We start from the raw sequence: 24,956 nt of genomic DNA on the forward strand, positions 1-24,956 counted from the left end.
GTGCGCCCTCTGCCCACAACGAAAACAAGTGGCATGTTGTCGGGTGTTATGTTTCCATTCATGATTTGTGTAGTACCTTTGCATTTTCTTCACAATGGCTATCCAGTCTGATGTAAATGTATCACGCTAATATTTACCACATGTTGTATCATTTCAGACACTTTCTTTTCAACAGAATAATTTAGAATACACGAAGTCACACAGAGTTACCTACCTTGAATGTAGTCTGCTAGAAAATGAATTGTCGGGTTGTTTTCCATTTTCTCTGTGGAAACAGTCTTACAAGTACATCATACAGATACATATCACTTGCTAACCTACAACTGTACAGGACGAGTGCAACTCAAACCACGAGAGAGGTCAGTATAATAGCTGTTTCACGGATTTTGCATTTTCAAAAGTTTTATTTCTCCCAAATATATTTGTTCAGATCGACATCAAGTTATTTCATACGCTTATCAATGCTAAGGTGTTACTTGCTTTAATATTTCATTAGTATTATGGTATTCAGAAAACAGTACACATGTTAAGAAGGTCATGTTTTCCCAGGTCTATTGCCGTGCCCTTGAGATTACAGGTCGGAATAGATTAGAAGGATGAAAGGGGAAAAGCAGAGGTGTTTATTGTTAATGTTGGCAATGACGACATGGACATTTTTCTTGCCAAAAACCATGATAACCCAGTCACAACACATAGTCTCAATTGCAACCAACGCCATGTGAAAACAAAACTTGTGATCACCATGATCACAGTGGACAACAACGTAATATGAATTGCTTGATAGGCATTACTTAGAAGTTGACAACATATCTAATCTGTTCCCACGGCACATCTACTATATGTATTCTGTACCACAATCCTCCATCTTCTATTTATATTCTGTACCATGCTCATCATTCAACCTTGCTTGTCAACGGTATAAGGGTCTATACCAAAATGTAACTTTTACAGAAATTAAAGAAGTTGTTATTAGGGCTTGGACGAGTCCAACTTTACTACCCGGGTACCCACCCCCCCTATTACCCGACCCTACCCGGCTACCCACTGTAGGTCTCAGGAGATGTCTCAAAATATCCGATTGGGAACATGTTTAGATTGCCCTTGCAAAACGTATTTAGATACATGTATTAAACAGTCTGGTCATTCATACACTGAAATTATATCTTTATTCAACCATATGAAAAATCAGAAGGAATGGGTGCATTAGTAACTTGTAGAGTAACCATAGAGTTCTAGATAATTTTGGTCTATTAAACAATATATCATGTGACTAACCACGGGTCCGGGTAGTTCTGTGGGTACCCGGGTCCTACTCTGTACCCACCCGACCCAGGTACCAGAGTTACCTGTCCCAGCCCTACCCAGCCCTAGTTGTTATCCTTAAATTGTGTCAACAGTGTAAATATGGTTAAATGGACAGTACATCATTGGTTCTGTGTGTTTTTAAAGGGACAGTAAATTGACGGTTCTGTGTGTTTTTAAATCATGCATGAAATAATTTCGGAGTGTGATGTCATATGCCTGATTCAATTCTCAAACAAAAAAAACATGGTGAAGCAGACAACGCAAGCGCTGCAGAGAGTAAACTAGCTTCAGTGATGTCTTTAATCAGAGGCAAATTGGAGAGAAAGCTTATGTGTTTTGCTAAAGAATGAGTTACAAAATAGTAATTGCCAGCTTGATTAGATTAGAGGCCAGTGTTTATCAGCGCCTATATTACAATATAAATATGCATCGGCCATATGAAGCCAGTCACTCTCCCATCCAAAGTTTCTGGTGGCCAGCCTAACTTGTATCTCTGTCACATCGTCACACCCTACACAGTCCATTCATGTGTTTTGACGAGTCTACACATTTATATAAACGTAACTTTCGTTGAGAAGATGTCCTATACTGTGAAAAACTACTTTCATTTGCATATTTTTCCTCCACATGCTGTCATCATAGCCCTATGGAGAGCTAGTGATATGGTCGCTTTGATGTGTAAAGCTATATTGTCATTCACCTCACTGTTGCTGTTGAGGTAGCATGTATATATAATTATGCAAATCAGTATGTAAAGCGCACCAAAAGGCTTGCATTAGGCCCTTCTGTTCTTATTTCAGAATACATTGAAGGTTATTTCAGAATAAGTGCGTTTGTTTACAAACAAGAGAAACATCTGGTCACATGAAAAGCCTACTCCTGCTGGGTGGTCACTGGAGTAGAATATCCTGTTGCAGAATAAGGCAAGCAGAACCGAGTAAGCTCAGGGGTTATCGGCTATTGTTTTAAAAGAAAGCTTCAAAACGTGTGACGTCCTGTCCCTTTAAGAAGGAAAATTTCACTTTCAAAATACACAGAGAGGTGAAAAAGTTGGAAAGAAACCGTTTGTCAGTCATCTATACATTTGTATTAACATCTACAAGCGAGTCTAAAAGAATACATTTACGAAGTAGACAGTTCTGAGATTTCCAAAAGCTGGGTACAGCTCAGTATGTAGTTTTATAACATGGGAATATTGCGATGGTAACCTGATTGAGAGTGACCCTATCAGCGTGACTTGTAGTGCTGGTAGTCAGGCCTTGTGACTGTGGTGATTGCATACAACTGTACCCTGATGGCAGTTCAATTATTTACAGGCCGCAGTCATGAAGGTGGAATATTGCTAAGTATGGGATGAGACATAGGTCACGATACGATATGTACCGTGATACAGATATTTGCGTCAAATCATGTGGAAACTTCCTACTATAAATATTTCAGAGCAGGTTCAAAAGGAAAAGCTGCCTGTAGACTCATGTTCTTAAGAGCTTGTTTTAGCTGTGAACTTGAAACGCTAATTAGGCCAGGCTTTTTTTATTTTTAGGAAAAAAGCCAGATGCATTTTTGTTTTAATGCAGAATGTCACTGGCATACTTTATGGACATATTCTGTGCTCAAAATATCGCCATTTGTGACGATAAAGCCCCTTGTAACAATAAAAATTCTACCACACAGACAGTTGTGAAGGGAGGCTCTTCATGTTCGGCTTCGAGATCAATAAAGATGAATTATGTATCTCTTTTCTAGTTTACAACGGTAAATGCATATGTTTTTTATTAAAAGGTGATGATAACAAATAAAATAACTGACCAAGCGGCTATCGGCGAGGAAAAAAAATTGGAAATCTGTTTATTATTTTTTACATTTTCTAAAAAATTAGAGTTGGTGGGTCTGTGATCCAAAAAATATGAAACACCTGTACTTATGTAACATTTTACAATATTTGATATTAAGGTCACTAAACAAGTAATAAATAAGTTTATAAAGCAAGCGTATCATCTTGTATCGATACAGAAAACAAACAGTATATCGTATCATCGCATGAAAACTCGCTGTACAGTTTCACCCTTATTGCTAAGTGCGGCATTAATTAACCAACAAACTAAAGCTACAGTACATGTATAGTAAACAAAGTCAGTAAGGATCAGTTGAAATTTCCAGTAAAACTGATACGAGGATAGGAGTTGGATAGACTTTCTTCTTGAATGTGGGCAGGAGTATCATGTTTGAAAACACTAACTGGCAAAAATTGAGTGTTAGAATTTTGAATAATCAGTACCACAGACCATTTTAGAAAGTAATGAACATTCGTCATGAGAAGGAGTTAGTTTTAAGAGGATACTAAGTTTGTGGTAAGAGTTTTGCTGCGAACTCTGAATGTGAAACTTGAAATACATGAACATGATTAAATGATCATTAAACATCAGCTGTATTCACTAACCTTGGTTGTTGTTTCTGTAGGAACATCTGTAGAATTTGTTGTTCATCACTGAACTACCTGTTCATACAACACTTATAAGCACAAAGTTGTGTCTGTATTCCTTGCAGAAAATGTAACAAATAGCAAGCAAGGAGCACTTTATACAGGTTCTCTAAATGCTGCTCATCATGCCCTGATCAGCAAAATGTCCCAAGGCCCATCACAGTAGGAAGTGTATCAAGGTAGTACCTGGACAGTTGCATTTTAGCTATGTAGCTTGGTACATCCAAGCATGATTTGTGGAAACTTCACAACAAGATTAGGTAAACTCAGCCTGACCTCAACTCAGTAGGTAGTGGACTTCCCTCTGTTCCTGGTGAGATGGTGCAGATTGCTGGTGGCTGTGGTGCATTACAGTAATACTAATAGTGACTTATGACAGTCATTCCTTGTATTTGCTTTGTGATGCAAGTCCAGGTGAATCATCAGTGCTTCAATATTAGAATTTGCTTTGAAATATGTTTAAGTTCTCTGTCATTGGACATTTGTGATGGATATTGTGAGTTTGGTTTTATGCCGCTTTCAGCAATATTCCAGCTATTTCATTGTACCCATGTGGGAAATGGAACTAGGGTTGGTTTTGGTTTGTTTGTTGTTTTACGCCGCACTCAGCAATATTCCAGCTGTATGGTGGCGGTCTGTAAATAATCAAGTCTGGACCAGACAATCCAGTGATTGACATCATGAGCATCAATCCACACAATTGGGATCGATGACATGCATCAACCAAGTCACCGAGCCTGACCAACCGATCCCGTTAGTCGCGTCCTACGACAAGCATAGTAGCCTTTTACAGCAAGCATGGGTTGCTGAAGACCTATTCTACCCCAGATCTTCACGGGTCGCAGCCCGAATTAATATAGGAAAGTACATGTACCTATTTAATTGTCAGTATCAATTAGGTAATAAAAGCCTGACATTTTATGCCTTACGTCATTTTTTGTTTGGGCATTTCCGATTTATTTTGGAAGAATGGTTGAATGGAAAAAAAATAATTCATTGAATATATTGATTTTCATCAACCAATTGTCATTTCCTTGGTATAGAAGGGATTAGGGGTGAACCTAAACATCAGTGCACCGGTGCATTGTGTGTTTTCATGTGACGATATGTTGCGAGATACATTCTTTTCTGTATCGATACAAGGCGATACACTTGCTAAAATAAAGTACTTGTTTAATGACCCCCAATCCCACACAGCGTTTTTTTCAGTCATATAATACAAAATGTGTTGTATTTAGCTTTCAAGTTCACTCCAAACCTCCTCTTAAATATTTATAGTCAAGATGTTTCCATGTGATTTGATGTAAATATGTCTATCGCGATACATATCGTGTTGTTTCACCCAATAAGGGATGTGTCACTACTTCTTTAATTGTGGTTATTTTTATGTCTTTGTTTGTAAGGATAAGAAGATGTATCAACATGATCAATGAGGTCAATTTAACACAACACAACATTCACTTATTTGGAGTTATTTTTGTTGTTATCATTTTTATTATTATTAATGTCAGTTTTACTCATCTAGAACCAACACAATGTGAAGACAAATACACCTCCTGAGAATACTACCAATGACTGGGTTGGTCCACCTGATTCAGTGTCCAACATCCGCCCAGTCAAGTACTTTATACCACCCGATGAAACTCCGCTCGAGAAGAGATATAGGGAGCGCAGGCAGGAAGTGTGGAAATGGAACCAGGAATTCTGGGAGGAGCACAACAAGTTATTTGTCAAAGTGAGGAAACTTATTTTTGAATTTACATTAGAATTTCAGTTTGGCAGGAAAAATTAATTCGATCACAGTCTTTAACTACTAATCTGAAGACCAAGTCTAATTAAATTCTCTCCGGTCTCCTAAGCTCAACTTATTATAGTCCTTATGATAACACTAAACTAATTATGCTTAGAGCCATGGAGGCTCCAAAGGTATTGGCACCAACTGAAATCATCTCTAACTGAATGTTTACAAGTAATAATGCTATAAGTAGTATAGGTAATGATGGTTCTGCCGCAACTCCACTGGAGCCGGATTCATATACCTATACTGCTACTACAGATGGAATTTTTTATGCCAAAATGATGATGCGATTTAATGATAGTCATAAGATTAAGTTAAATTGGCTCTAGCTCACCAATACCTGGGGCCAATCATTGCTTCTATTAGTGATGTGATTCAACGAAAGTCGTTTTAAAAGAAATATCAATATTAATTAATAATGGATAAAATTTACTATAGCCCACGAGGATATTGGAAAGGTGTAGGAGCAATAACAAAATTAGCCACCACGGCTAAGGTATCTAAAGATGTGGCCAAGGATTGGTTAAAGAAACAAGCGATGTGGCAAATATATTTACCGGCACCGCGTTATATACCAAGGAAGAAGTTTGATATTTTTACAACGAATGAAGTTCATCAGGCTGACCTCTTGTTTCTTCCCCACGATAAGGTAAAACGCAAAACGTATAAATACGCTTTAACCGTTGTGGATGTGGCTAGTCGATACAAAGAGGCTGAGCCATTAACATCGAAAGAATCAACAGAGGTAGCTAATGCACTGAGTCGCATATACAAACGTGGACCTCTAAAATGGCCTAAGCTATTTCAAGTAGATCCTGGTCGCGAGTTTATGGGATCGGTAACTAAACTGTTGACAAAGCACGATGTCGAAATCGTCCGTGGTGAAAGAGAGGCCCACCGCAGTCAAGCTATCGTCGAAAGATTTAACAGGACATTAGCGGAACGTTTGTTTGGCTATCAGTATGGGATCGAAATGAAATCCGAGCGATTGAGATCAACCGAATGGGTGACACGATTATCAGCCGTTGTATCAGCGCTGAATAATGAAGTAACGAGATTAATAGGGAAGAAACCATCCCATGCTATTAAAATGAAATCCGTGACTTCCGAATCTTCAGCACCGAGGAGAGGCAAAGAAGGAAAACTTCCGGATAGAGTAAGGGTAAGATATTTATACCAGGCCGGTGAACTCGAAGGAGGCCTACGTCGCGCAACCGATCCGATTTGGTCCCTTAAGACGTATAACATTAGTCGATTGGTTACGAAAGGAGGAGAGCCTATTCTTTATTATCTTCAAGATGGGCCGGGTAGGGCATTTGTACGAGAAGAGTTGTTCATAGTTCCCGACGGTACGGTATTACCACCATAACCATAAGCATAGGTAGTTACACCATCATTATCAATCCATCTCTTTGTATCTAAGGGGGATAATGATGTCTTGTTAATTCTTAATCCATATATCCTATGATTGTAACTTCTTAAAGAGTTCATCTCGTGTTTGAACGTTCTACCGTTGAATAATGATTCTTTATACTGTTCGTGTTTGATATGCTTTTTTACAACATACTTCTTAACGCCCTTAGCTTTTCTTATCTCCCCATAATCGGACTTCTTTATAGAATACATCTTAGGTCTTAATCCTACATACTCCGCTATAGGGGTCCCAGCACATTCATCCTTCATCTTACCTAATACCTTTTTATTTACAACGCTGTGCAGTGGATTATCTTTTGGGTAATCGCTCGTGTCGTACATATCTATTTTTTCTGCCATATCTTTATACACATCCTCGGTTTGTATTTCCATCAACAAAGAATCTGTGTCGGTATATAACACCTCGCATCTATCACCGTATTGCTTCTTAAGTTCGTTGTAATAAAAGTCATACATTAAGTGTTTTGACAAGTCGAGAATACTCATACCGACGTACACCGGTCTGTTGAATTTTATATTACTCTTCTGCATATGCAACGCGGCTAAGTCATTATCAAATATCTTGCTTCTGTTAAAAGCCGGACTGGCTATAAGTTTCCTGAGTCTTTCTTCCTCATTAGATCTGACTAATTTAACATCAACACGCTTCCTTAGATTCTCCATAGTTTTACCAAATACCGAGTTATTCATGAGCTTATATAGATTCTTTTCAAAATCGCTGGTAGCTATCTTTCTTAAATCTGTGTTCAACCTTATATAGGGCTCCATCCAAGGGCTTTGATCAAACTTTAGAACTCTGTGTATTTTCTTAAGTTTCATACCTAACGATAGATACAACTGGAGATTTCTGTAGTGAACTATATATTTTGTTTTATCCATCAAATTTGGTACGAGTTTTTCTACGTTAGCTAACCTACTATTACCCATCAAGGAGCGTTGATATTCCGACATCCAATCTTTATTAACCATTAATCTTTCGGGAGCTAGCGGATAACTGTTATGATCTTTATGTAACAAACTTGGATATTCCAAGTTAACTTCTAGTATGTACCCTTTATTCACTTCGATATTATGGATATCATTCACATTAATATCATTGACCCATTCAAAACCACCCGTGGGTAAAGGTTGACTCATAGCCCATCCGTACAAATTGTTAGCGTCGAGATATAATATGTGGGTTATGTCGGGTTTACTGGGATCGTATCCTTCCACTAATTTATTATTAGCCTTAGAATACCTTTTAGCTGCCATCGATATACCACCTCTTAATCCTTTCTCAATAAACAAGTGCATATCGTAATCTGTGAGTAGTTTTAGTTCTACGCCGGTCTTCTTCAACAATGCATCCCACGATAGTCCGGGACTGAAGTAGTACCATGCCGGGTCCAAACCGTATTGTTTGAAACACGTCTTTCTAAATATCTCGAATATATCGGCGAGTAACAGTACATCGGTTTTTAAGTACAGATCGTGATAATCGCCTAAATTCTTACAACCTAATTTATCCCAGACCGTCAGAGCGTGTTCATAATCGGCATCTGTTATTCTAGATTCTGTTAAGTTACTATAGAATGATTCGAGGGGTGGTAATTCAGTTTCTTCGAATCTAGACCAATCATCCATATATTCGTAAGGATATACACCTTTTCTCAGCAACAAATGACGTGTTATCTTATCAGTATATTGATTTGTTATCGCGAAGTCATCGGGATTGTTCGCATTAGCTAAATTGTCCAGGGAAGATAACAGAAACTGTACGGAGTCTATGAATCTAAGCCCATTACTTTGCTTTGTTCTAGATTTCCCATCCTTGTCCCTATAATGGATAGGTTTAGTCAACGAGAACGATATGTATTTTTCCATATTGTTAGGAATGCACGTTAAACCGCCGTCGGTCTTCGAGATAGCTTGCATAATGAGATGTGAATCGTATCCCCTAAGGTTATGAAACACAACGGGGATGGGTATTGTTTGAGCATTCATTTTTAGTTTCAAGTTACACTCGTTATGAGCGGCTCCCCGATAATTACCCGTGACGTGACAATGATCTCTTACGGAATCCCCATCCAGGGGTTTATTACAAACGTGACAACTCGTTGACTTCTTATGGGCCCTCCAATCATCCCTCGTCATACGCATGGGTATCTTACACGATAATTTTTCCCTGATTATTCTCTCTTCATTTTGTAGATATTCTAGGAACTTTCCCGCTGCATCGGGACCTCTGTAAATCACGGGCGGGTTTGTTTTCCCATCATACCTTACAACTATATATCCAAACCCACAAGGAATATGTTCTTGAGTTTTGTACGTAAAACTATTATCTTGATTATTATCTTGATTATTTTCTATGGGTTTGATAAGAGCTTCGAAGTCGGCGTAAATTACGTACGGTACTGGCATTTGATTACAATAATGTTCAAATTTTAATATATTTTTTCCTTCTTTAGGCATATCGATCCTGATAGCATTCTGTCCAACACCTCTACAGTCTTCTTTATGCGCTTCTAATAGATCTTGTCTGCTGTACCCATGCAGGCATCTTTCACAGAAATATTTCTTTCTAGCATGTTTTGTTTGATCGTATAATAGCCTGTTTAAACTCTTTATCCACGTATAATGATATTTACCATCTTTTTCGATCAGAAATGAATTGATTCTGGGGATATTTTCCGGAGCGGAGCTTATCCTGTGTACAACAATTCCTTTAGAATGTCCGAAAACATTTATAGCTAAATTATTTTGCTTTTCCACCTTATCAATTTGTGATATTGGTGTAGGTTCGTCTATACCATCGAAGTTGAGTCCATCGTTTTGGGGATAGCTAGAAGGTCTATTTGCAATTTTAGAATCTACGGGGAACAATGCAGATCTTATCATCATTCTTAAACAGTCATCGGATTTATTTTTTACGTTAATTATGGCTTTTTTCTTCTTATAATACGGAGGTAAATCTATATAAGATCCACCTTTGAAGGGCATATAATTTGCTATATCTAAATATAAACTATCGATTTTATCAACACCCCAACCCGAACCTCTATTAGTCCAGCGTTCTAAAGTTTCCTGTATCCTCTGAATTGATGTATCTAATGATGAATTTATAGTATCGGATTCGGTTATAACTTCTTGATTGCTACGGAAATATGGTTCGGTATATTCGGTGCTATCGTCTGTGTTACTTTTACTCAATGTCATTTTAATCGTCAGCTGGTATTTTATACTATGTAAATCATCTAATTCCTCGTTAATTTTACTCGATATGATGGGCTTAATATCGTTAACATCCATGTTGGAATTAATATCCATCTTCCAACCTCTTAGATATTTACCAACGCCGGCGGATGTGGGTACAAATATTAATTCTTGATGTTGATTATCATCATCATTATCATCATTATCATTATCAACATTATCAATAGGTTGATTATTATCTAGTAAAGCGATCAATTCAGCTCTTCTCATTCGAGAATAACCTCTCAGCCCACCGTTTCTCGCTCGAACTTTGAGTTCTCTAACAGTCTCGGGTCTGTTGTATTCCAAACCGAGTAAATCCATCAATTCAGCTTTTCTCATACGAGAATATCCACGCAGTCCACTTTGCTTTGCCATAGCTTTTAATTCTCTGACAAAAACCATTGTGGTTGAATGGTATATGCAAAATGAGACAAATGTCTAATTGGTTGTTTTCATATATCTAAATACATATTCTCCCCAACCTATTCCTCTCATTGATGTAATCTCTCTTCCTAGCATAAATAATCTGGTTCCTGACCCTATCAGCACCGTGTTCCTTGCATAAACAATAACGACCTTTGACCCCTATCCCGCATACAGAACACGTATAGTTGATGTTTCCGCGCCTGATGTAATAGTTGTGTATCCCGCAGTAAAAAAAATCAACACAGCGTCGGTTACAAAGGGTAGTCTTCCCCATTAGTGTAAACTTGCAGTTATTCATGGTATATACATCTATTATATCATTTGTCTAAATGCAAATCACAGCTACACTGCGAGATATTGATTATGCTATTTATAGATCGCTCTAAACTAGGTCATGGCTTATACATATCCACAGCTGTCACTCCGACTTATGCATGGTATAGCTGAAAATCAATACAGAAGTCAATCCCAACATGATAAATGTGATCTCTCGGTTCTTTTGTTCCTCTGACGGTGTATAAAACTGACTCATTGTTGGTCTTGGTATTGGGTCTAGTTTTTTCCCATAAACGAGGAAGTATTCGTGCATGGCAGATTCGACATCCTTAAACGTTTGAATTGAATGTCCTTCCTTAATCAGTTGTTCATGAATAAAGTCTAATCTCTTCATTCTCTGTTGTGTATATTGTGACTGGGCTGCTTGGAGTTGTTCTAAAGCTTTATTATGTCTTTTCTGCTCCGAACCTCTCATACTAGAAAATAAAAAATTACTCCCCGAAAAAGCTAGAGCATTAACAATAGCTCCACCGACCATCATCGCAATTGATGCCATATGTATAATAATATAAAATATTCAAATCTTTATATGAATATAAATATTCAAATGTTTAATTACTTCATTATGTCTTCCGGGATAAGTCCTTGTTTGATGAGCATATCCTTCGTTGCCATAGCTAATCCAATATCCAGAACCATCATTGGTATGTCATATCCATTAAAATCTAGCTTGGGAGGTGTGGCTTTAGTAATCATTTTAACCATACGGGCATAGCCAATGGCCAAGCCGGTGACCACCGCTGAATGATACGTCGCGTTTACCAACATTTTACCGTCTGTAGCTGGAGTAGTCATGCTTCTTATAGCATTATATGGGGACTAACCTCTAATTGAACTTGTTGTTGCGGCGGGGGTGACGATTTCTCTTCTCCGGTCTTATAAAAGAACCATACAACCGCTATACCAGCAACTCCTACTAGTGCCCATGTTTTAATCGGATTAATATTTGAATTATTTATTAATTTTGCTTTCCTCGCCAGCCCTCCCTTTCTTCCTGCAGCTATTTTCAAAGGATTCTTAGTAACTCTGGGTTTTAGTATTTTCTCATTCACATGTTGTGTTTTCTCATTCACATCCTCATTCACTTGTTGTTCCGCAATCTGTTGTTGCGTTTCCACAATCTGTTGTTCCTCGTTCACAATCTGTGGTGTCACCTGTGTCTCCATTTATATTATTAAGTGGGCACGTATGTTTAAATTGACAATACCTAGCCGTTATTAAAGCTGTGGTGAACGGAGCTAAGAACATTCCGTATCTATGATAAAACTCACAGCTCACTGCGCTTATAGCGTGTTCGATGAATGGGTCTTTCTCTAGAGATTCGCATAAATACAGGCGATGTTCTGCCGGGATGGGGAGAAACGTACTAGCTACGGCTGTGTATAGTTGTAATATAGAAGACCCTATCGTTTTAGTCATGGTAGCTCCCAGTCTAGACTCGTAACGAGCGTACAGTTTTTTAATCTCTTCGTCGGTCATGTTATCAATTTTTTCGATGGTATAATTTTCTCTCAAATATTGGGAACATTTTCCACCGGCTACCAAAGCGGCGAGTCTTTCTCTATGTTTATCTAAAGATTTATCTGTAACTTGTTGATCTGCATCAGATTCTTTGAGCATTTGTTCGATGAGTTCATCGCATTCCATAATGTAATACCTAAGGAGATATTTAAGTCTAACATAATATAATATGACATATCCAATACAACCCGTAATAATGAACTGTTGTGAAAGAATGAGGATTTCGAACCACATTTTATGTAATATTAACCGCTAATGTTCAATTTGCTACATTTTGCTACATTTTTGCTATAATTTTGTTACAATTTGCTATAATTTTGTTTAGCAGTTGCTACAATTTGCTACAATTTGCTAAGCAATTGCATAAGCAGCTGGTTGATCGGTTTTTAATACGAGTTTACAGTGCTTCGTTGCCGCTAACACTTTTCTGACTTTATCTCGTTCGCCCTTGGTATAAATGACATCATTTTCGTGTAAACATTCCTCGAATGAATCTCGATCTTTGCAATGAAACAGTGCTACCCATTTGGTCTGCTCTCTGAGATCTTTCAGGACAGAGTTGTATTTTTGAGTAAGTACCCAAACGCTATGTTGAGTATGCCGACCGGAGAATGCTAAATACGAAAGCATATCTTTCTTTTTTGTGAGTTCTTTATTCGCGCTGCAATCGTCTATTACGAAAAGGGTAGATTCTCCTTTGTATTTTTCGTGACATACTCGGAGGCAGTCTTGTAAACGATCGCCCGGATCGACTCTGTGTACCCCGTCGTCATTCATTACCCAATCTCTCGATAGGTAGGTTTTATTAACGCTTATAGTCGGGCACAGAATAATGATATGATCGAAAACGTCCCGATAATGACTTTCTAAAATATCTAGAATAAAGGCTGTTTTTCCGCAGCCCGTTTGCCCGCATATGATAGCGCAGTGCGGATCTTTAGGTAAAAGATTATCAATAGATTGCTTGCACGAATCTCCCATTCTGTATATTAAGTTGCGCATCCATAATCACGTACAAATATATGTTTAATTTACCAGCTGCTTCCTGGAGCTTCGTTATCTGTATGGTGGCACCCTCGCTAGCATTTTCTATTCTCCTCCCACTGCCGTGTAATTGGTCATCGTCCGTTGTTCGCATGTCGAGCCATAGCGCGTACTTCGTGGTGAGGTATTCACCCATCGATACACTCCCGAGAGACAGATCTTTCACGACCGCGTTAACTTCCGGAGAATGTTTTATAGAAGGAAGTTTTTTAATCTCATCCCACTGGTGATACGCTAGCATTCCTTGGCTATATAGTTGATTAGGAACGCCCTCGATAGTCAATTCTACTTTTGTAATCTTGGGATTGTAGAACTTCTCGGTATTTCTTTTAAACGCATCGGAGGGGTCCTCGAACAACATTAAAATACCCTTCAGCGACCTCGTGGGGACGTTTAGATTGATATTCCACATTGTATCTTTTTTGTCCCTCGTGATCTTTCGGTGTCGCAGCACGCGATCGTACAAAATGGCTAAACTTCCGGTATACTGGTTACGAATTTGTCTGGCTAATTCGGGATCCGTTATCATATCGTACTCCAGCGATATATTGTCAATAGAATAGCTAGCATCATCATTAGCAGATCTGATTACTCTACCGTAGTCATTAAAAGTGAGTTCGTATTCTAACCTATCGCCTAGGGATGCTTGATAAAAGGGCATGTGGGAATCTAGTAATTCAAAGTCTAGGGGAACATAGAATCTGTTACCTAATGCGTCGGCAACGGCCTTATCTTTTTCGTTGGTATCAACACAATTTCAGCACCCACGCGCAGTCTCAATGTGTTCTTATTACAAATACCTTGGTACTGTAAGTTTTCCCGCTCTTTATCCGTTCTCCAGAGATCCATGTAGCAATAGTATACATCGCTATCGTCGATACTCAAAACCTCATTACCGCTAATTTTAATGGCAATTTTCTTAACGATAGCACGACCTATGTTCTGAACGGGCTCCCTGTTAACGTCTGTAGAAGTCAAACTAATCGTAAATGCTAGTCGGACAGTTCCCGGAACTAACACATCGTGTGCGCCGAGATTAGGAAAGCGAACCAGAAGCGTTTGATTCTGATCTATGGTACTAGGGTTATTAGTTATAGTTACAGACTGACGAATTGCCTTGACCCCTAATGGATCTCGAAGTCTACGTTGTGGGTTTAACTTGCGTCCGTATTGCGAAGACATTGTTTATATTGAAATTATGTACCCTATGTTTAATATAAAAATGGCTAATTTTGAACATAATGAATTAGATCTAAGTACATTTGATGACTTTGATAACCCAAACGAAGAGGGTACTGATGAAACCAACTTTGGTGGCACGAATCTTAACGATGAAATTTTACAATCAACCGTCAATGATTATTACGATGCCTTAAAAGATGATAAAAATTATGTTATCCCAATAGGTCGTGACTATTCAAAGTTTAAGCTAGATGATAAAGGAATATTGCGAGTGCGTGACTCTCCGCATATTGATCTTATGCATTATAGTACTCGTAAGCCCCTAGCCTTGTCTACTATAGCTGGTAAACATAGTCGCGAGTTTGTTCGTGATAAATTAGGTTTTGTAGAATACGGACGAGCAAAACTTCCCGCGAAGACTACTAAGGTTCTTCGAACCGTGCGTACTGAACTCGGTAATACAGATGATTTGGAAGCAGCCTCTAACGTGGCCTCGAACGGACTCGGAGAAATCTTAGATACCTATTACGATAATTCCACGGTCAGTGTATCACCATATTCGGAGTTTAGTATTAGGGAATTACGAGGTCTTGACAAGGCAATGCGAACAATGCGGGGAGAACTCATCAATAATACAGCCATGATATCCGAAATCGACAAGCATATAGCTAAAGAGAAAAACTCGAACAGGCGGGCGATGAGTTCAGTAGACGCCGCGTAGCAGAAAGATTACGTAACTTAGAAGACGAAAGATCGGCCCGCCTCGAAGCTGCTTCCAGTAATAGAAAGGCACTTCGTTCGCAAATCAGTCGTATTCGAGAAACTATCGATCAAGTCCTCAACGATGACACTACACTGGCCGATAAAATTAAAACATTGTTCAGAGAACAGGGGATAACCATTGCCAGTATTTTAACCGCATTGGGATTTATTATATCGACTTTGACTCTCTCGTTAACAGGTGGTAGTACAGGTGGAGGTACACCGCCTAGCGATAAAAATGGTATTAAAGAGTGGATAAAAAAGCATTTAAAAGCATTAGGTTCAGCACTGGGAAAGCTCGCTGAGAAAGCCGCGGCTGCACTTCCCGGTATAATAGGGAGTATAGTTTCCTGGCTATTGAATTTATTAGCTAAGACCACCACTTGGCTTAGTCAAAACTTGTGGGGGTTGATCGTAGCAATTGCAGGGCTGTTGTACGTGTTCGCTAAGAACTATTTAACCACCAAATCAGTTCGCTAACCAAATCATGAGTAAACCAACCGAGACTCCACCCACTACAAGCGCTGTTTTTTCATCGATATGTTGTTGATTTTTAGCCTCAATATGCGGTGGTACTTGAGCATTAGTAGATGGTTGATCGATAGTTGGTGTTTGTGGCTTGACTATTCCCTTTTCGCCCGTGATCGTTTGCGTTATTAATTCGACGTTAATATCTGAATTTATACCTGGTTTTTGTTTATCGGTAGCGATAACAATTTTATTATTATAACCTATCACTTGACCGATCTTAAGTTCCATATTACTCGGGGACATGTATAGTCCCGGCGCATAAACGAAGTCCACTTTGGATTGAGCGTACTGTAATGCATCTTGAAAACGCTTTATAGACGATGGTATGTCAACTGGTGAATTAATGGCGTCCTCCACGTTTGCGACAAACTGTTTTTGTGCATCGAGCGCCGTCCCAGTACCGATAATGGATGTTCGTGTTTGCGATTGTGCACCGAGAATTGCCCATACATAAGTTCTTATCGATTCATTAAATCTTACAAATCCTGGGTTAGTAAAATTATTTTCCGTTTTATCATTAAGAAATTCATTCCAAGCGTTTGCGGTATCGTTCATTTGTATAAATTTTGTAACAATATAAGCCAAACCACCCTTAAAACTCATAAGGGAACCTCTCCAATCGTTACTCGAAAGTTCCCAGCCATGATTAAGATTATGCAATCTTACAAAAAGATTGTCTTTCTGTAAGAATTTAAATGGATCGAATGGTTGATGAGTTTTTTTAACTAAATCATCGCTGACTTCTTTAACAGTTCTTTGTCCGCTGTACGGAACACCTAGACCATGGTTTGCTCCTTTAATACGCCAATCTTTACTCGTAGAAACATTAAATTCCTGACAAATACGCTCATACGCGGACCTATCATAATTATTATTTGTGGAATTCCACGCTCGATCCTGCGGTAATGGAGCACTAATTTCTTTAAGTATACGTCTAATCTGATAATACACGTGAAATAATAAAACAGACTTATTTAGCATAAATCCTGGGGCATTAACAGATACGCTACATCCCGTTGTGGCACACCATATGGCAAAGTTTAACTGATTCTGCCAAAATTGCATCGGATTGTGAAACCAATCGTGCACCATTTTATCGCTAGTTGCCGTGACCCTGTACTTTTCAAAGATATCGGGGAATTTAACGAAAAATTCAGCACCAGAGGCAGTTACTATAATCGATTGATTAGTAATGTATCTCGATTTCATATTTAAGTTATGATATAGTATCATTGTATATTTAATATGTATGTTACACTACCTGGAATAACAAATGGTCAGTCTATTGAACTGCTTCATACTATCGATAACTCGGATGGACAGCTTGAAGTCGCTATCTGTGACGTAACGTAATACCTGCTGTGGACCAATATAAGTGCTGCAAAAAGGAATAATAAGATGATTATACCAGGTGAAAACAGGGGTAGTGAAAAACTCATTATTATACCTGATGGGTATTACAGCGTATGCTCACTCAATGATGAAAATTTTAAGTCTAATGGAATGAGTATCACACAAAATGAGTCGAATGGGACAGTGAAAATATACACTGGAAAAACAGGTATAATTATTGACGAGAACTTAGCAATTACACTTGGATTTGGACAGTCAGTAGTATTACCACCTAAAAAAACAGTGACTGTATATGCATTACCCGATTTAGTTCCCTATAAAGAGTTGTGCATCCATCTTGATCAGATCAGTACAACGGATAATATTCAACAAGAAAGTCCTTCAACTCTACTCAGATGTGTTCCAGTTAAAGATGAAAAATATAATAGTGGTAGAACGGAATCTTTCTCAACATTACAATATAAAAAATTAAAGCGTGGTATTATTTCAGACCTCAAAATTTCTGTATTAGATGTAAAACATCAACCTGTACATATAGGATACTTAAGTGTAACGCTCCATATTATAAATAATGGTTGATTCCATATTTAAGTTATGATATAGTATCATTGTATATTTGATATGTATGTTACACTCCTGGGAATAACAAATGGTCAGTCTATTCAACTGCTTCGTACTATCGATAACTCGGATGGACAACTCGAAGTCGCACTATGCGATGTAACGTATTACCCACTGTGGACCAATATAAGTGCTGCGAAAATTAATAATAGGATACATATATTAGATGAAGATGCTCCTGACAAATACATTACTATACCTGATGGGTATTACAGCGTATGCTCACTCAATAATGAAATTTTTAAGCCTAATGGAATTAGTCTCTCACAAAATGAATCGAATGGGATGCTGAAAATCGACACTGGAGAAAATGGTGTAATTCTTATCCCATACTTAGGAATTACACTTGGATTTGAGCTTAAAATTATAAGTTCTAACGAAACACAACATGGAAATACATTGCCCGATTTAGTTCCCTATAAAGAGTTGTTCATTCATCTTGATCAAATAAGCACAACGGATAATATTCAACTAGAAAGTCCTTCATCTCTTCTCAGAAGTGTTCCAGTGAAAAATGAAAAATATAATAGCGGTAGAACGGAATCATTCTCGACATTACAATATAAAAAATTGAAGCGGGGTATTATTTCAGACCTTAAAATTTCTGTATTAGATGTAAAACACCAACCAGTACATATAGGATACTTAAGTGTAACACTCCATATTAAAAATAATGGTTGATGCATCAGGCCCTGGAACAGTAAGACAATGTAATACAATTGCGCTTTCCGATCTCGGAGACACAGAAGGATTCGGTAAACCCGGTACCAATGGTAAGTTATACGCTTTACACTTACACGATAATGTATACAATCGGAAAGAAGTCACATTCACGGGTAATCTAGGAGATTTAAGCGATGTTGATGTTAGTAGACTCCTTAAAAACACTTCGTACAATATTACTCGCAACGACGATAATAAATGGACTATGGTTGAAGCAAACATCGAGTGGCTACTGAATATCGTCATTACCCCACCTTATGTGATGATGGGTAAGGGACATAATTTAACTAAGATAATAAATAGTGGCATCGTACTCGCGGCTTATATCCCATCAAAACGAAAAAGTGTGTTGGTCACTCCCCTGCCAGATGACCCAGGTCATATGTTATATAGTCGTCCGTCCTTAAAAAACATTAGTTTAAATTTGGTTACTGAATTCGAAGATATTAAAGTTAACCTGAGTGCAATACCTAATATTTCTACGCTTATTATTGAAGTCTTGTTCGGAGATGCACCGGAAGATGCCTTCGATATATTACCAGGTCTATCGATTAAATGGCTCAAGAAACACGAGCGTCAACGTTGCAGTATTATTCATATCGGAGCATCGCCCGTTGCAACCCTCGAGGGGGTCCAAATTATTAAAAGTGACAGTATTTCTCTTTCTAAGATATTCTTGCCGTATAATATACATTTGATAAGGTTGATGTATAGTCTCAAAACATTTAAGCAAGACCAATTGAAGACTATTATATGATCGTTATATACACTATGAGTTTATATCCGGCGCTCAATGAAGCATTTGAAAAGATGGATACCGTTGATGGATTTCGATTACATCAAATAAGCGACATAAAACATCGAATAGTGAAGGAGAGGGAGTTGAGACTTGGATTGTATAAAAAGTATCGCAGAGCTGTGAATGCTCTGGACGGAGTTGACATCGCTCTTGTAGTATCTGGCATGGGACTCGGTGTAGCGGGTATCGGTTTACTATCAACTATAATCGCCGCTCCTATCGTGCTCGGCATGGAAATAACCGCTGGAGTCTCGGGACTGGCAGGAATAGCGATAAAATTCATTTCTCGTAGGTTACAAAAGAAAGCATTAAAACACGATAGTATTCGGATACTCGCCGAAGCAAAGTTGAACAGCATTGAGGATCATATTTCGACAGCAATGGCTGATTGTAAGATATCCGAGGATGAGTTTCGTTTAGTGCTGTCGGAGCTCAACAAATACAATAAAATGAAGCAGGAGATTCGATCAAAATCTCGTAAGACCAGTGTTATTAGCGAAGACGAGAAAAAAAAGTTCATAGAAGAGGGGAGGCAACAAGCGCGTCAATTATTCCGTGCCAAAACCAAAGAACTGGTTGGAGATTAAAAATAGATTGTTTACTATCGTGTGATTACATTTAGACAAATGCTAACATAAATATATAATAATGGAGAAAGCTATTCAATGGAAAGAATTACCACAAGGTTTTTATTATATCAGTGATGTCAAACCAACCAAATACGGTTATCAATTGTTTCTTATCAATTTACAAAAAGAGTGTAGTTATATAGTCTGGTCTCCTAGTAAAATGAACGAAGAACTTAATAAAAATGTTGAATATCGCTTTATCGATAAAAATAATGAAGAATATTTTTATTACCATTTAGGCTCATCTAAAGCAATGATTGGCCCCAGGTATTGGTGAGCTAGAGCCAATTTAACTTAATCTTATGACTATCATTAAATCGCATCATCATTTTGGCATAAAAAATTCCATCTGTAGTAGCAGTATAGGTATATAAATCCAGCTCCAGTGGAGTTGCGGCAGAACCATCATTACCTATACTACTCTATAAATCATAAATATTTTCTGAAACACAACCATGTGATAACAGGAAGTGTTTTTGCAGTTTTTGATACACTGTTCATGTACTTTAAAAACTGTTTGCAAACAGAATCAGGTGTAATGTGTGATTTTAATGAGTAGTAAGGTTTGAAATTTCTTTATCATGTTTATGTTGTATCCTAAAATGCAAGCTGTCTTGTGATATTTACATCGTGAAGGCATCAATTTCATCCCTCTGTTTTTCAGAAAAAGAAGAAGTATGTGCAATCAACATTAGCTGATAAAAGAGCTTCGTTTAAAGGGGAAGGTGATCCCCCTCAGACGCTGTCAGCTGATGAGATGTCAGTCTTCTACAAACGCTTCCTTAATGAGAACTATAAGAGTCACATTTGGTACAACAAGTAAGCAGTCCTTTAAGTCAAATATACTGGAGACCTCTTAAGGCTTGTTGAAATATAATGTCCTGTTTCTAATGACCTGCCCACAGGGCGTGGCGTAGCCTAGTTGTTAAAGCATTTGCTCGTCACAACGAAAAGCTGGGTTCAATTCCTGAAATGGATACAATGTTTGAAGCCCATTTCTAGTGTCCCCAGCCATGATATGGCTGGAATATTGCTAAAAGCCCCAAATGGTCATGTGGTACATAAGTCATGACTGACATTAAATTGTTACGTACCACAGATATAAAATAGTTCATGAAATCCTCCATCCCCAGTAAGTTTTGAAAAGGTTCGAAGAAGCAAGAACACAATTTTAACTGCCATTGTCTAAAGACCCCTAGGACCACTGAAGTTATAGAAGTATCAAGCTATCAGTAGATCGAGACAAGCAGAGTGGTATTAGTAGTGCAAGTAAGGATTGTGCTTAGAACGTTTAAGTTTCATCATCTGAAACAATCTGTCAAGTTGAGGTACAAGGTTTAATTATCTATGAATGAAACTAAAATTAAAAAATTCTGCAAATGAAATGAAATGGATTTCACATTCTTAATTGTTTCAGTGCAGAAGCAGGGTTCTTTTAGCGCTGATATATGCAAAATATTAGCTGTCTACATGCACCAATTGCATGGAAACATGAATTCATTTTTTTTGTCTGACTTACCCTTACTTGTCCAATCAACATCAATCTGTGAAAACATTGAGTAAGCTTTATTACAATACTGTGTCACTGATCCCTGTGAAGGGCGGTCGGGTAGCCCAGTGGTTAAAGCGTTCGCTCTTCACGCAGAAGACCTGGGTTCGATTCCCGACATTGGTACAATGTGTGAAGCCCATTTCTGGTGTCCCCCGCTGTGATATTGCTGGAATATTGCTTAAAGCAGCGTAAAACCCCACTCACTCACTCACTGATCCCTGTGTTGTGTATGACACATGACACAGGCATCAGAGGTCTGAGGTTGTACTTACTTAGACTAGTAAATACATCTATGATTCAACTTTGATAAATGTATGGGACCTGCGTGCAACCTGGTTTTGTCTGGTGCAACTAGCTTTCCATGTTAACCTGCACCTGTGTAAGATAAATCAAGTTTCTTAAATCGAGCCAATCATGCTCGTACCTTTATCAAGCATGTCAACTATCTGACTGAAATGTTGCTTTCCAACAGTTAAGAAACCATCCAACAAGGCTTGTCTTCACTGATACTACATCATCAACATTGCCACTTACAGATAACATTTGGACTGTTGCAACATTGCAATAATGTTTTCCAAATTTGAATCCTCATTCATGTTGCCATACCTGCACATAAGCTTCCAGTCACTTGTTACTTATGAAGAGTCAGAATCAACTATGCCTTTTCAAAGTGTTTCAGCATAGTTTTTCAAATAGTCAAAATATAACAATCTTGTTAGTTGTCTGTCTTTTGTATAGCTATGTGCATGTATCTATTCTGTGATCAGTTATATTTTTACAGACAAAATGTTTTTGCAGGGAATGGTACAAGAAAAACATTTCACTTTTGTGGCCGGCTTTGCAAGTCAACATATCAAGATTCATGAAAAAGTTGAAAAGATCATGATGCAGATCCATGTTAATTGAGGAAGAAAGAAAACTTTGACATTTTACATAATCACCAGTTTATTGTTTCCTGGTGACTGAAGTCATAATGCTGCATGAATAGATAGTTTCCTGTATGAAGCAAGGATGTATCTGCCTGTGTTGATTTTGTCCTATGAATGTTTTCATATCGTGTACCTTTCTATTTTACTCTCGTCCCATTTGAAATGACTGAAGAGATGCAGTTGTTTTTGGACATTGAGACTTACTAGGTACTGTTGAGAGTACTGTGAAATGTGTATGGATTATTAGTTTTGTAAATAAACTAATATTTTGTATTACAAAATAGTTTTTGATGAAATATTTAGTTTCATATTTTACTTTAATTTTGCCTTCCATGGTTTGTTACTTTAGAGTTATCCCCCTTCAACTTGACTTTGTATCATGCTTGTGGCAGCAAAGACTACGGAGATAATTGAGTTTTTTGCAAGGGAAAAGAATGTGCAATACAAGTAAGACTTCTACACAACTGCACGTTCATTAAATTATATAGATAAATTATACTCACTGCCAAAGAAATACAAACCATAGAAACTCAAACAGAGGTATGTACATGAAGAAGAGATGTTTCCAATGTGTACTTATTAATGACAAAACTAACAATCAGTCAAGTGTTACCAAAGAGTGTCCCTATTCTTATCACTATTTGCTGCACATGATTTCCAAACTTATGTTTGTTTGTGCATCAAACCAATCTAATATCTGTTGAATATGATTTTTGTTTGTTTGTTGTTTAACGCCTCACCCAGTAATATTCCAGCTATATGATGGCGGTCTGTAAATAATCGAGTCTGGACCAGACAATCCAGTGATCGACATCATGAGCATCGATCCACACAATTAGGATACAATGACATGCATCAACCAAGTCAGCGAGCCTGACCACCCGATCCCATTAGTCGCTTCTCAGAACAAACAGATGCCTTTAACAGCAAGCTTGGGTTGCGGAAGACCTATTCTAACCCCGGATCTTCATGTTGAATATGCGCAATTCTTCATATTTTAACCAACATATATGCATCTTCCCGAGGCAAGTGAGTAAACTGACTATAAAAGTCCAGTTTCCACCCTTGCTGAACTAGGCTGGTATTATGGAGTTACATTTCCGCTGGACTAACGAGTCTATGCATAGTCCAATCAAAATCGCGCACCGAAATCGAAATCCGGTTTTGTAAACTGTTGTGCATATTTCGGTCGATTGCAGGATTTGCAAAGCATGTGCACCGCCAACTTGTTGTCAACAGATATTTTCCAAATCTTTTCATGTTTTTAATCAAGGTGCTCACGTGATTTGATGTATATCGCGATGTAAGACCCGTTTTATCACAATATAGATCTTGATTATCGATCAGATAGTCCTGACTGGGCGCCACCATTTTTGATGAAGCAAACGCAAGTGATACGAGAGGTGGAATCTCATTGGTCCATAGGAGAGGCTTAGAGGGGACATAACTGTTAATAGCCACTGGTGGCGCTATGATCGAGCCCAGTAATTCTAGCCTAGTTTGGCAAGGGTGGAAACTGGACTTTTAAAGTCAGTTTACTCTCTTGCTTCGGGAAGATGACATATTATATGGTATTCATGTTTCTTTTGTCAGTGAGTATATAAATAAATGGCTGTGATATGAATGTGTAATGGGGGAAAATATATTTTCAATATGGCATGGTGTATTGAACTGTGAATACTGTGTCGTGTCTTGAGAGACATTGATGGTCAATGAAGATGTAATAATTTCAGGAATTCATTACAAAGTACAGTGAGTCAAAAGCCATCTGCAGATTTGCGTCCCCAAGGCTTGCCAGGATCTGCTGATCCTAGATTTGCCAAGATTATGTATGATCCTTGGTCTGTTAAAATAAGTAAAAGACCGTCCTCACTTTGCCAAAGAAATATTGGTGAGGACATATAAAACATAAGTGAGTGAGTGAGTGAGTTGTGTTTAACGCCGCTTTTTAACAGTATTCCAGTTATATCACGGCGTGTCAGCTTAATGTGGGAGGAAAGCCCGAAGTGATGCAGGTCTCAAACGTTAACCACTTTGGTGAAACCCACGAGCACGGGTATGGTGCTGACAAACCTAGAAACATAATTGGGTCGAACTCGGATTCGAACCCACAATCATAGGTTTCTGGCGTGCCCAAGGGACGCAACTCTGCACAGGGAATTGCGGCGCCTTGGACGACTGGGCCACCGTGCCTCCCTATAAAACATGAACCACATGAATACTGATTCATTTTTATTGAATGGTATGAATACATGAAACATACTGGTACTCCTTCATACCAAGGCTTGT

General features: G+C 38.2%; 1 protein-coding gene across 1 annotated transcript; it reads left to right on the top strand.

Annotated features, from left to right (window-relative positions):
* The first annotated feature begins 4 nt into the window (after positions 1 to 4).
* Positions 5 to 22,963, top strand: LOC124118779 (COA8 family protein CBG23705, mitochondrial-like). The gene is made up of 4 exons (XM_046481054.2): positions 5 to 359; positions 5,313 to 5,522; positions 20,851 to 21,005; positions 22,537 to 22,963. Exons 1-4 carry the CDS (start codon positions 237 to 239, stop codon positions 22,622 to 22,624), a joined length of 576 nt encoding a protein of 191 aa, XP_046337010.2. The 5' UTR covers positions 5 to 236; the 3' UTR covers positions 22,625 to 22,963.
* The last annotated feature ends 1,993 nt before the right edge of the window (positions 22,964 to 24,956 follow it).

The sequence above is a fragment of the Haliotis rufescens genome, unplaced genomic scaffold (genome assembly GCF_023055435.1).
Source record: "Haliotis rufescens isolate VD_foot unplaced genomic scaffold, xgHalRufe1.0.p SCAF_3, whole genome shotgun sequence".
Lineage (NCBI taxonomy): Eukaryota > Metazoa > Mollusca > Gastropoda > Lepetellida > Haliotidae > Haliotis > Haliotis rufescens.